General features: G+C 39.1%; 1 protein-coding gene across 1 annotated transcript in view; it reads left to right on the top strand.

Annotated features, from left to right (window-relative positions):
* Positions 1–11,217, top strand: part of MOCOS (molybdenum cofactor sulfurase) — a 211,179-nt gene extending 199,962 nt beyond the window's left edge. The window contains exons 14-15 of the mRNA XM_071455205.1: positions 383–487; positions 7,600–11,217. Coding sequence (XP_071311306.1) covers positions 383–487; positions 7,600–7,746 — 252 coding nt within the window. The 3' untranslated portion in view covers positions 7,747–11,217. The remainder of the gene's footprint in view (positions 1–382; positions 488–7,599) is intronic.
* Positions 11,218–13,249: the final 2,032 nt, after the last annotated feature.

Raw genomic sequence — 13,249 nt, 5'->3', positions numbered from 1 at the left:
TCCTCTTTGGGTTGAATCCTGAGGCATTGGCTTAATTTTGTTTTCAGTTCTTTGGGCAAGCAGCCCTGCTAACCCACAGAAGAAGTGGAGCCATCAGGAAATACAAATATGGAAATGTCTGGTATTTCTCAGATCCTGTCTCTGAGAAAGTTTTCCTTAAAAAAAGAAAAAAGTGAATTAAAAATTCAGTGAGACTTTTGCCAGTAGTCTTACTACCTTAGGTTAACAGACTTGACCTTTTACATAATGAAAGTTTCAAAAACCACAGAAAAGGTATGCAAAAGGCATGTGTTTAATATATTATGATAGTCAGAAACTTGTACTGTTCAATGCTGTACTGCTTTGATAAACAGCCATGAACTTTCTTTAACTAAAATTTCAGGTTGTGGGTCCATGTAGCAGATGTCAAATAATCTGCATTGATCAACAGTCTGGGGAACGAAACAAAGAAATTCTGCAGTCCCTGTCTGCTGCCAGAGGTAGAAAGGTCAGTACAGAACTTCAAAATAGCTGTAATGAAAGATGTAGTGACTTTATTGCATGGGTAGTGAAATATCTGCTGAGCGAATATTCACAGCTAAGTTGTTACCATTTGGATTTTTTTCTGCAAAAAGAGGATGCACTTACAACCCAGATATGGCATGGTTTATTTCTATGAAATGCTTAATACATTTTTAATTCAGAAATGGACCATTAATATGCATTATTTTTAACTGTGCTTGCTTTTATTTCATAAGTATTTCTTAACAGTGTGTTTATTTTGGTCTGAAAAACACAAGCTGATGCACTGATGTATTTAAGAAAAGAAATAGGCTGAAAAATCAGAAAGTGTTTGAAATTATACAGTTGGCATGTAAGACTAAACTTTATTCTTACCCTGAGAAATTAGTTAGTAGGAAAAACAGAGCAGATGTGAATATAGTCAAAGTGGAGAGTAATAGCTTAGGAAAGAGACCAAAAAGTAAGTGAGAAATGCAGGTGTTTATTTGAGGTCCTGCTTCCTTAGTTTGTGTTGCTTCTTGGAATCGAGAGCACTCAGATGATGGCCAGACAGTTCGGCATCCCAAAGGCTCCACAAATCTCCTCATACGTATTTATTTAGCTGAAAATCCTTATTCAAAATTCATTGCTTCCTCTTGGTTAAGCTCCTGTTGTTAAAGTGTCTCAGGCAGTCGGGGCTCGGGAGCTTTGCCAGTACCCGCCAAACACCAGAGACGGGGCACAGCACCAGCACAGAGCAGTAACAAATAGGCTGAAAATCATTCAACCAGACAATGCACAAACAAGTTACAAATACTGCATTCTATGTTTGGACAAAAAAAAAAAAAAAATTGATTCGTCTCAGTGACTCATTAAGCAGACAAAGGGCTTTCTTTTCGTTGGCTGTTGTCCTTGGTGAATAGCTCCTCTGGCTCCATGTCGGAGCCAGCCCAGTGCAGTGAGCAGGGCCGGCTGTCGAGGCACAGCTTCCCGCTGACCTGAGGTGACTTAGGCTTGCACAGCAGGCTCTGCTCCAGGTCCCCACAGTACTGAGCTTTTGTGAGATGAGCTCCTGGCCACAGTGGGTAGCCTGAGGACAGGGGCCCTTTCTGAGTAATGGTGAGCCACAGCTGCTGCATCTGGGACACTCAGGACAGGGATGCTTCCTGCTGCAACATGAGGTGGAGTATGCAGAGGACTTTTTCTGGCCATATGGGTTTTACTGGATTATGACTTGAAACCTCTGTAAAAAGCACTCTGTACTCAGCGAGAAAATGGCAATAAAACCTTACTCAGGATGCAGATTCTCAGGAGAGGAACAGCATCTTCTGCATGTTTCCCACACCAAAGATGAGCTTCTCTCTCTCACTGTGATTAATCAACAATGAAGAGATTTTCATGATGCACTGCTAGAACCAAGTGGCTCATTCAAACAGGACTAAGGCAAAGGGAGCAATCCAGCCTCTCAAGAAGGAGCTGGCGCCTGATAAAAGCCGCGCTGCGAGACGAGGCAGGCGCTGCTGATCACCGCGGGGGAGAGCTCTCTCTGCCTCAGCTGTGCCGATATCCACACTGCAAAGACACGGGCATTCAGCCTTTTTTGTTTTTTCCCCAGCCTTTAGTACTGCTGGCAGATGGGATCTTGTGAGCATGCCCTGCTCTGCATGAGGATGAGCTTAGCTGACAATTGAAAGGGAGAGTTTGAACTGCTAGCTTTGCCTGGTCTGGTCTGAGAAGATCTCTGAGACTATTCCTCCTGCAGGTCACCCCTGTGGTGATGAGCATCAGCTGATTACCTCTGAGCAGCACCCAGGAAGGACTATGGCATTTTTAGTGTGCTCAGCAGACCTAACAGAGGACACTGATCCAAACCTTTCACAGCTCACAGTGGGGAGAGAGAAAGAACATCGAGTTCATGTGACTGTGTTAAATCGCAGAGCTAATCCTTTGGTGACTCATTTCTCTACCATGTGCTTTTCTGCTAAAGAGTCATCTAATACACTTAATTTTCTTTTTTTTTCTTCTATCAGATGCAGATTCAGTGAAGGAAATCAGCAGTGTTTGCTCCTATCTGTCAATAATCTGATTCAAACTACAAAAACAACTATTGCAGAAAAATAAGATTTAAGATCGTTTCCCAGGTCTTTGGAAAGCTGCTGTAGCAAGTTGATTGCCAAAACATTAAAGATATTGCAGATAGAAAAGAGACCCAGATGTCAATATTTACCATTTTAGATTGTTTTTTCCAAGAGCACCAACCTGAAAAAATTACATTGAAATTTATCAAACAAGTAGCCCAAATAACAGTACTGCCAATGAACTTCAATAATGAGCTAAATAATGTAAGGCTGGTAGGAGGTAGTTCAATATTTATTTCTAAAATCCTATTTTTCTCCATTCCTCTGAGACTCTTAGAACCTGGTGCTTCAAACTGAAAGATGGAGCCTTTGCATAGATGTATTGCAGCTGAAAGTCAGGACCAGCTACTGTAACTAGCCACCCAAGCAATTTACATCTTTCCAGATAAATGCAAAGCATGGTGCTGAAGCCTTGCCAGCTGCTTTTTATGAAATCTTTTATATCATTGTTTGACACAAAATGTAAACACCTCTATAAAGTGAACTTGAGCTCTGCGTTCTGAAGAAACACTCATAAAGGATTCCTTCTGTAATTCTTGACTGGAAAGATGAGCTCTCCTCCTGTGACAGAGTGCTCTCTGTTACTGCAGGAGATTAGGAAAGACTAGATAACTCCATTAAGCAAATGGCCACATGCTGTTTCACATGCCTCACCACCTGACACAAAACACACACGGGTGGAAAAGGGAGAACACAGCATTCCTGCCTCTCTTTGGTGTTTTGCAGATGCAGTTTAGCACTAATGATAGTGGAAGCCCTGTGGGTAGATTTGCAGCAGTGCTATAAGCTGGGACTTGCTGGCAAGGTAGCAAAGGGAATTATTGCATTAGCAGTCTGCCCTGGTCTGAATGTATGGATAGCAGTACATCAAGGGAAATCCATTATGTTTGCGCATGCCTTCATACACTAAAAAAGCTTGTGTTTTTTTCAGGGGCCTGTTGATCCTCCTTTATGTATCTCATTGTACCTTGGGAGAGCTTCTTTTCCTGCAGACTTAGATGCCATGCCTTTGGATTGCTTAGTGAAATGTTAGCAAGGATAGCAAATTACCTCTCATATCTGATGCATCATTATCATTATTTTCATAGTAACACAGGGCTTTACACCATGCAATGCATTTCATTCAAATATCTGGAACATTTGAGAACAGTGATTGTTGCAATTAATAGGCCTCTGAAATAATTTGGTTCTCTTCTCTCATCGGTGACTGAACTGGAAAATGTATTTAGTTAAGGTAGAGCAAAAAAAGATCAGATCTTAAGGAAGCATTCTACAGTCCAGATATTTTCAACAGAGCAATATGGGGTTTCATTTATGCCAGCTTAAAATTTTACCTTTTTCCAATATAAAAAATCAGCATGTCAGAAGTGAGTACTTCCTCTCTCCTATTTTGTAAGGCTTTACATTCTAGTAAATCTAAAGCTAATAAAACATTATTACATTAGAAAAATCCATTTTAATAATTTCATCCCCCAAATCTTTGGATGAGAGGGAGTTTATGTTATTGTATCAAATAACATATGAAACAAACATATGTAACAAATGAAAAGACCTGGACAGGTAAATTTATCTGCTTGGATATGGCAGCTGAGAGGCAAAATCCAGAACTCATCCATCCAAAGCTAAGTGTTAGCATGCTGCATGATTTCTGTGCTTGTTACACATTCTAGCAGAGTATTTCTCTACCAGGTTCCAGTCTGTGTTAACTGATTCTTTAGGAGTCATAGCTCGGAGACATCCCACCTCAGGCCTTTGTCAGATGAAGCCCCTCATGTTTCTGTCTTGCAGAAGGGGATAGTGTACACAGGGTATTTGTCAGTGAATTTCTGAGTAGAGCATATTACTGTTGATCCAGTAAATGAACTTGAAACAACATGCAAGAATGACAGCATTTCATAGCTTCTCCTTTAAGTGAGTGTGATGACTATCATATGATTCACTGTTGGCAAGGATATTTATGTTTTCCCTTTTCTCCCAGCAGTGAAGTGGTCTACTTTTTCCTAATCAAGAAGCTTTAAATTTTTTGTTCCTGTAACATTTTACATTGGAAGAGTCTCACCTACCAAATAAAGCCATGGCGCTCATGGTCCTGCACTCCCTGCCCCATTCTTGGTGTGTTCTGGAAAGATTATTTGCAGAATAAAATGTCCTTGAAGTCAGGAAAAGGTAGCAGGCAGAGATTATGAGGTTCACTGTAATAACTCTGCAAGCTGTAATCTCTGCATCTGAAAGCCTCATTTTTCATCAGAAATGTGAGGATTTCTACATTTTATCTTTCTCTTGAAAGAGAGCTGAAGTGGCAGATGAAGCTTTTGTGGTTGCTTGTCAGGGGGGTGTGTGTGATTGCTGTTATCAGTACTTGCTGAGTCATTATTTGTAACTATTGAAAAAAGCAGGAAAATTTACTTAAAAGATGTTAAATCCACTTCTGTCACTTATAGGCTAAATTTTGGTTTTAATAACATTCACAAAAAAAAAAAAAGAGGTCAGCAATTCCAAACAGGCATTCGTACTAAAATATGTACACCATCAGTGTATCATCACCTTGGAAACTCCTTAGGCATTACTCATTGAATAAAACACTGAGACTTGAGATGCCCAGTCAGAGAAAGAAAATACTAAGGACCAGTATTAAAACAGCATTTGAGAACTCCTGAAGAAAAGATGCATTCAGACATGCATTTTTTAAGTAATTCTGAATGTTTTAAGGTGCATTAAAAAAAAAAAAAAAAAAAGAACAAACAAAAAAAAACTGCTAAATAATTTTCAATTACAAAAATTGGTAAATTAAGTTCTTCACAGTGAAAAATCTGCCCAGATTTATTTTAGTCTGATTTTAAGATACATCAAGATGACAATACAGTAAATATAAATTAAAAACTTCTCATGCATCAAATAAGCTCATTTACATGGATGAGTTAAGAAATTCCTTCCTGTGTGAAATGTGGTGTAGCATGAACTAGTATTAATTTTACAATATTTGTTTTATAATGGCCTGATTTTTTAAAAAACACAAAATCATGGCAACTGTCATTTTTGTATTAGGGTATAGGAGGTGAATCCAGCTTCTCAACCACAAGGCTGAAAAATGCGTAATTTCTGCCAATAGAGAAACTTGTCAACGACTGAGAGAAAAGCAAAAATGGAAAAATAAGACCATGTACTTTAACATTTTACATGAAACAGTTCCTGACACCATTACAGCATCAGGGTTGGTCGAACAGAGTCACTGTGCTAGAGGGCTGGGCTCTTACAGTGCTGCAGTCATTCCTCAGCAGTAACTTTAGAACACTGACCACAAGGATGTGCCCTGTGTCCACGAAGCATTGACACCAATACAGCCACTGGTACCCAAAAAGTGCCAGCAGTAGGATAGGCCTGAGAGGTCCAGCTCATGCCCTCTGATGTCCCATGCCAGTGGGATGAAGGAATAGCAGAGGTAGCCAAGAATAGCTTAGGGCCCATTTTTCTCATTGGTGTTTAGGATTACAAATGAAGCAGAAAGACCCAAATTCAGGGTCTGAGGCCATGTTTGGATAGATCACTGCTTTACAGCACCTCTCTTACTTGCGGGTAGGTCTCAAACTTACTTCTCTCTTACCACTAAGGAGATGTTCTCTGTTACCTCATTGCTTCATCTTTATTTAATTACACAGTGCAAGAATAGGAGACAACATACTGCCTACTATTTAATCTGTGAAATATGCCCCCTTAAATTCATCTATTTTTTTTCTTTATTGTAATCCCTTTTGCCTACTATTTTTTTAACCTGCTCTAAATGTAATTCACTCAATTGCAGAATCATTGATCTGAACAATGGCGGTAAATGTAATCAGGAAATAGAAAAGGATAATAGAATTTTGTATTTAGTTTGCTTATTTATTTACTTGTACATTTTAGCTATAGTCTACCAAATCAAAATACTTTTTTTGAAACATGCAAGAGACAAGAAAATTAATATCAGGTTTCCGAGGTCCTCTGTTTAAAGAGCAAAGACTTTCTGAAGTCTAAAAATCTGTTATCAATTTAACAACGTCTTCAGTGTTCCTTTTTTTCCTACTTTACGTATTTTTTGATTAACTATTATCTAATTCTTTGGAAAATATTGTCATGCGATGACAAATCTTTTTCTTGCATGTTTCTAAATTCTCCACTGCTGGAAAACAAAACCACAGAACCACACCAGTCTCTTCCTGTGACATTTCCAGATCACACCCACAACTGTAATGCTCAGCTGCTTGAGATCAAGACCTCACATAAGAATGCAGGCACTCAAATCAGGTCTTTGGTGCCTGTGAGGGTTGCATGGCCAGTGGGCAAAGTGGATATTCAGTTTTTCTTTTCTATATTACTCAGTATCCCAAAGAGATATTATAAGTATTTCTAATATTTATGCAGGATGGATTCACAGATAATGACACTTAACAAGTGGAAGCAACAATAATATGAATTTTCTGAACATTTTCTGTAAAACATACTAGAATATTCATAAAAAACAAATGAAGGGAAACTCACAGAAGCTAGGGAGAATAAAGTTCTGTTTACAAGGTGCATCATTCATGGTGGGAGATGCAAGACTTCTTTACTGTTGGAACATACCAGTGTTTCCGTGCTGCAGAGCCTTTGTTTGTGACAATACATTATAACTGCATTTGTCAAGGAGCCAGAGCAGACATTAAATAACAGGATTGTGAGGGAGTGTGAATTACATACATGATACTATGGAGCTCATGATGAAATACTGTGTTATTTATCCACTTACTTAAGTTATTCTTCCTGAATAGCATGGCATTAGCTTCTGTTTACCAGTCTATTATAATTAATGAGTTAAGAATGTTCTTAATTACATGGACATAGTACATACCTCCTTATTCTTAAAGCAATATATTTCTTCTAAACATATCTGGGTTGTGAGATCCTCTATAGATTTGATTACTCTAACATGTATTGCATCTTTTATAAATATTTTGCTTTTTTTCAGACAAACTTTGGCATATACCTGATGAACCAGCCCTTTTGCTCATCCTTTTCAGATACTTTATCAGTGGGATCTCAAGTACTTCCAGTGCTGAAGGAGAATACAGAAATTCAACCTCCAACATCCAGTGAAGAAAAATGTTCAGGATAGATTCTCGGGTGGAGATGAAATTTTTATGCAACTACAGGGAAAAGTCAGTAGTCAGTTACACAAAAAAAAAAGAAAAAGCTTCCACTCATTTGCTTCTGGTAATTTTCTGTTTGCTGTAAATGTTATCAGATGGCAAAACTGTTGATAATTACAGCTCACCTACATGTTTTTGCTTGTGATTAGGTTGCAGCAGCCATAACTCTATTTTGCACAATTGCTTCAGGGTGCAACAGGTTTGATCAAGTCTTACTGGTGGATGACTCCCAAAACAAGCCCAACTTTGTTATCAGAAAGCCACATCTCAATGAAGGAAAGTAAACACAACAATACACTGCTTCCTTCTACTGCTTTGTCAAAACCCCAATTAGAAGAGGATGCAAGACATATTTTAGAAACAATGTGGGTGGGAAGAGAACAGTGGAAGAGTGGCATGAGAGTAGTAGTGCATTCAGCTTTCCCAAAAGGAAACTGAAGGTGATGTGTAGACAGCGTGAAAGCAATGGAAAAGGGGGAATTATTGGGAAGTCTGTGTGAGTAGTGTGTGAGAACGCTAACACGGCACAAAGATAATGAGGACTCATTTGCAAGACACATTCCCTGTGAAGGAATTCCATCCATTTGTTCTCAACTTCTTTCTCTTCCATTTGTTACTTTTCCATCTGATTTATTTTATGTGATGTCTTCCCTGGGATTTTTTATGTAATGGTATCCCTGCCTATGGAAGAGGAGTTGGAGCTAAATGGTCTTTAAGGTCCCTTCCAACCCAAGTCATTTCATGGGTCTATGAGTTCCAACTCTTGTTTCCTTTTACATTTGTGGATGCTGACACATTATCTCTAATTAGAGATTTTTCAAGTAATACAGTCACTTTCTATGCAAACTTTGTTTATTCTCAGCAATCTCTAATGGCCACTTGAGGGAACTCTTGAGAGTTTGAATGCTCTCCATCACAAACAGGTCAAAGCATTCTTTTTTCTTAACCTTTGTTCATTTCATAATGCTCTTCTTAAACGGCTGTTGGCAGCTCCTAAACAAGACTCGTGCTTTCTGATTTATGAGAGCAAATGTCTGAAACCTTAGTCTGAAGTCTGTGAAAATTACAAAAAATAAATAAAGGAAGACACGGAGTAAAAAAGAAAATCCATGTGGAAAGTTGATGTAAATCAAGACTGAATACATTGAGGCCAGGTGTTTTATGACCCTCAACATGGGTCCAGCTAGCAATGGGATGATTTCATGCTTCCAGGAAGTCCTTCTGGAAGATGAAATTCTCCTAGAATGGCTGCTCTATTGCCATCTGGAAAGTAAAATTTTGACCCTGCTAAAAGCACCGTCAAAACTCTCATCCAGTATGATTTGGGGGCAATTTTGGCTCCAGCTGTGTGAAAGTGCTTCTGGCTGAAGCAATCCTTGAGTTGTTTGAGCATATCCCTGGAGGGAGGCAGGCGGCTTTGTGAAAGAGTCGGTCAAACAGTCATTCTGAAAAGATAGCGACTACCACAGAGCAGCAGAGAATGGGAAAAGGGAAGCTCACCACCCAGTGCACAAATCAGAATTCAAAAATGCTCTTTCTTCTTTTTCTCTTTCCTTTTTTTCCCCCTTTTTTTAATGTATGGTTTCTTTTTTCTTTGTTCTTTTGAAGAACTGGTTTTACTCACTTCAGCTGGAACAGTCTCTCAGCAGAGCTTTGTAATGGAAATGAGAAGAAACATTATCTGTTTCTTACAATCTGCCATAAAATACATGGGAAGAGAGAGGTTTTTCATATGTATGTAAACTGAAAATCAGTTTTGAGAGTTATACCTTCCACTTCAGAGCCCAAGGTCTGCTCCTTGATGCCTGCTTTGAAAAGCAAGGAATTTATCTCTCTAAAAGTCAATTATCAGAGGTTGTAATGAGCAGGCTTTTTTGGAACCTTGAAAAGCAGTTTCCTGGTATCTATATCTCTTAACTGCTTCGCTTTCTGTTATGCAGAGCATTGCTTTGTTGGGTAGAAAGCCAGCATAGCTCTGGCAGATTTAATGTGGAGAGACCTGTTGTATGCTGACCTTCGGCGATCTCTGTTGCTCTGCTCTGTCCTCTTCACCTCACCACTGTGTCATTTGTTTAAAATGGCACAGAAGTTAGAAAAGGAAATTGAAAGCAACCTCAAAAGGTTCTGTTTCACTCATTATTGCATTTAGTACAAAATAAGTCACTTTGGTACACAGTGGCTTGACAAATACTGTTTGTGAATATCCATAATGCAATGTATGATAACTATGGATGAGAGGATTTGAACTTTAAAAATGTCATTCTTGGTCATTTTGACCTATTATTTACAGTCAATTACACATTCTCTCTGCTGTGGCTTGGTTATATTACATCAATAGTTTTGCCATTTTACAGGGGGAAAAGAAGATCTTCTCTGATGTATGAACACAGTCATTAGTATAGTCTGTGCATTTCCCAGAAGGAACATCCTTGTGGTACAGTGGTAGGAAATGTCACAACACTTCAGATTGATGGAAGATGCATAAGAAATCTTTCAGCTAAATAAAAGATAATATTTCCCTTCTAGTAAGTGGAGTGTTCCTGCCAGTACTGATATGTCTTTCCATCGATGAAGACAAATTCTTCTCAGTGACAAAACTCTGGAAAATCTTGAAGTATGAAAAGTCACTTTTAAATGGCATGCACTGTAAGGTTGCAGAAAGAACAACCCTCCCATAATGTGAAAAAATAATTCAGAGGAAGAAGAAATTTAGCATACTGCAACCCCAAGGACTGCAGATACAAAAGGGGCATAAACACTTTGAAACCCTATATTAAAAAATTAGGTGTTCCATAAGGGTTTATTTCCTAACTTTCCAAGTATATAGAAAATAAGACCACTTCATATGAATGTAGGCTCTTTGATCTAAATACTCCAATTACTGCCAAATTAAATCTTTTAATAATTAAATAATAATTGCAGATATATGTTTGCCTTATATGGATAATAAATGTACTTAATACAGTATTTCCAGAGTGTTATATCTAGAAAGTCCTCTATATGTTTGAAAACCAAATGCTTATTTACCTGCAATTAATTATTCAGACACATTCCATTCTCTATGAGACTTAGCCCCTTCTCAAATCTCAAGGTAAAAATGGTGATTGTTACAAGCTCTAATAATAGCCAGGAGACTGAAATCACAAAACAGAAATCAGCATTTTTAGGAGAAGTTTCTGAGCTCTGTGTTTTCTGATATGACTAAGATATTTCAAATAAGTTTACAATTTATATACTTTCAACGGTGTCCTTCAAAGTATATTAAAAATTTTAGGTCATCTTTCTGTCAAAATTGCATCCAAATCAAAACAAAGAACTGCATAAAAATGTGATTATTCTTCATAAATTGTAAAGATTATGCTATGCAAATCTTTTTCCATCTGGTTTTTAACTTCCTTGGAAATTAAACCAATAAAATATGTATTGTGTTTGATGTTTCTGCTGGTGATGGTTGCATTCCTAACCTTCAGGCTTATGAGGTGCTCAGTTCTGCTTGGAGGCATGGCTGGGCACAGGGATGACGTGGCTCAGGACTGAAGGGATGTTTCATTGCTGCTGGGATTCACAGGTGAGGTGTTCCCTCCATCTGTGTAGCCACATGTCAATCAGCTGCACACTCAGGCCCTGCATAAAATGAGCTCATAATCACTGGTTTCCTTTAAAATATGTACAGTCAGTCCTGTTGAATCCATCTCTGTTATCCAGAGGCTGGAGCTTTCACCAAGGGTGAGATGGTGAGATGAGATGGTTTATTTCCCTCTCCTTTGCCTGGAGGGATCCAACAGTGTTTTTCCTCACTGTCTAACCTGTCAGTCAGGAGGGAAGACTAAACAGGAGTTGGTGTGTGTAGGAATCACAGGGAAGGCTTGTCCCTCCCTTCCCATAAGGTTTATGTGGAAATGATCTGTGACTCACAGGGCCAGCAGGAGACAGACATGAGCACAGTGAGGCAGCATCCACACGTGACTTCGAGCTAATTGTTCATGCATTTTTTGATTCAGAGTGTGCGAGGGGAAGAAGAGCAGAACTCTGCAACACAACAGGTAGGTCACGCCAATGGAGGTGAAATGTGGGTACAGCCCTGTCTCTGCATTATACAGCTGTCATGAGGCAACTGCTGGGGGAAAACATAGGCATAGCCCCCAGAGAGGGGAGGAGAAGGCAGAGTGCTCCTTTCCACTGGGATTTTTGAGACACTTCATTTGCAGAGGAAGCCTTGTCTCCTTCCTCTGGCCACCAGTGTGTAATTAAAAGGTGAAACTTCATCAAGACCAGAGAAGAACCTCTCAAGTGTGTTTCAAAATAGGCCATTAGGGGAAATATGAGTTATAGTCATCAAAAGATGAAATCAAAATGTACCTATATTTCTGACCTCTTGGTAGGTGTGCCAGTGGCAAGGCCAGAGTGAACAGGAAAAATTTTGGGAGAGAAAGAAAAGTGGCATTTTCTATAGTCAGAGTTTCAGAGAAAGTTGTGATGCACATGCGTTCATCACCCAGTTTGTGGTTTTTTTTCCCCCAGAAAATAAAGGATGTAGGTATCCTTAGGCCCATAATTCACTTTCTGAGAACTCAGAGTAAGTCATTGACAGAGAGGTGCCTCTAAGGCAAGGCACCATTTAAGAGGCTTCTCTTCCCTCCTTTTCATGCCGACCAGTTTTCTTTGCTAGTCACTTGGTTAGGTGGTGGTTATGGGCCCTTTCCATTGGAAAAGAAAATAGGCAGTTTTCCTGCATGAGGAGTGAAGTGACTCACTCAGCACTATGGACAGGGAGAGATGTTAGGGAAGTTTGAAATGGGGCATCTTTGAGCATCACTGTCATGGGCAGAGTACATCAGAAACTTTCCTAATAATCCCAGAAATATGTGTTACAGAAAAAGTTAGTAATTTTTCTGCTGGTGCTTTGAAGTCTTTCTCTAAGGATGATATTCATGAATTGTGCTGTTGGGGAACAGATTATTGCAAAGGCAGGATGGGGAAAGGAGAGAAACAAAAAAATTGCATATTGTAGCATTTGCCACTCAGAATTGCTGAGGGGTGTCTTAAATACCCACCAAGTAAGACAAAATGTGAGAAATCAGGGAATTTGACTAAGTACAGCAGTTTCATGGCAAATTTGAAAGGATATGGATCTCAAATGTAAAGCCCCTTTCCTTGCATGGCTCATACATAGCCTATAACTAGGTACATTTCTGTCATAAACCAAATTCCTTCTGTGAGCCAATCTCTTCCAAACTTGCAACCAAAACTTCTCAACACACTTCGATTATGGAATTCAACATCAGTAACCAGTACGTACCATATTTGAGCCCCTTTCATGCTTTTTGCTGGCTTTCAGAGGCAAGTGTCCCATCTGATTTAAAGCATTCTGGCCAGGATTGTTAATGCAGAGATGGTTCCTCAGTCCAGAAGTGAAATCAGCTTTTGATTTCTAAAAGGGCTGTTTTCCATGAGGCTGTGTTTTAAAAG

The sequence above is a fragment of the Agelaius tricolor genome, unplaced genomic scaffold, assembly GCF_023055355.1.
Source record: "Agelaius tricolor isolate 1412-34295 unplaced genomic scaffold, bAgeTri1.0.p SCAF_2, whole genome shotgun sequence".
NCBI classification, from domain to species: domain Eukaryota; kingdom Metazoa; phylum Chordata; class Aves; order Passeriformes; family Icteridae; genus Agelaius; species Agelaius tricolor.
The sequence above is the reverse complement of the archived record's forward strand: the minus strand, read 5'-3'. Positions and strand labels throughout refer to the sequence as shown.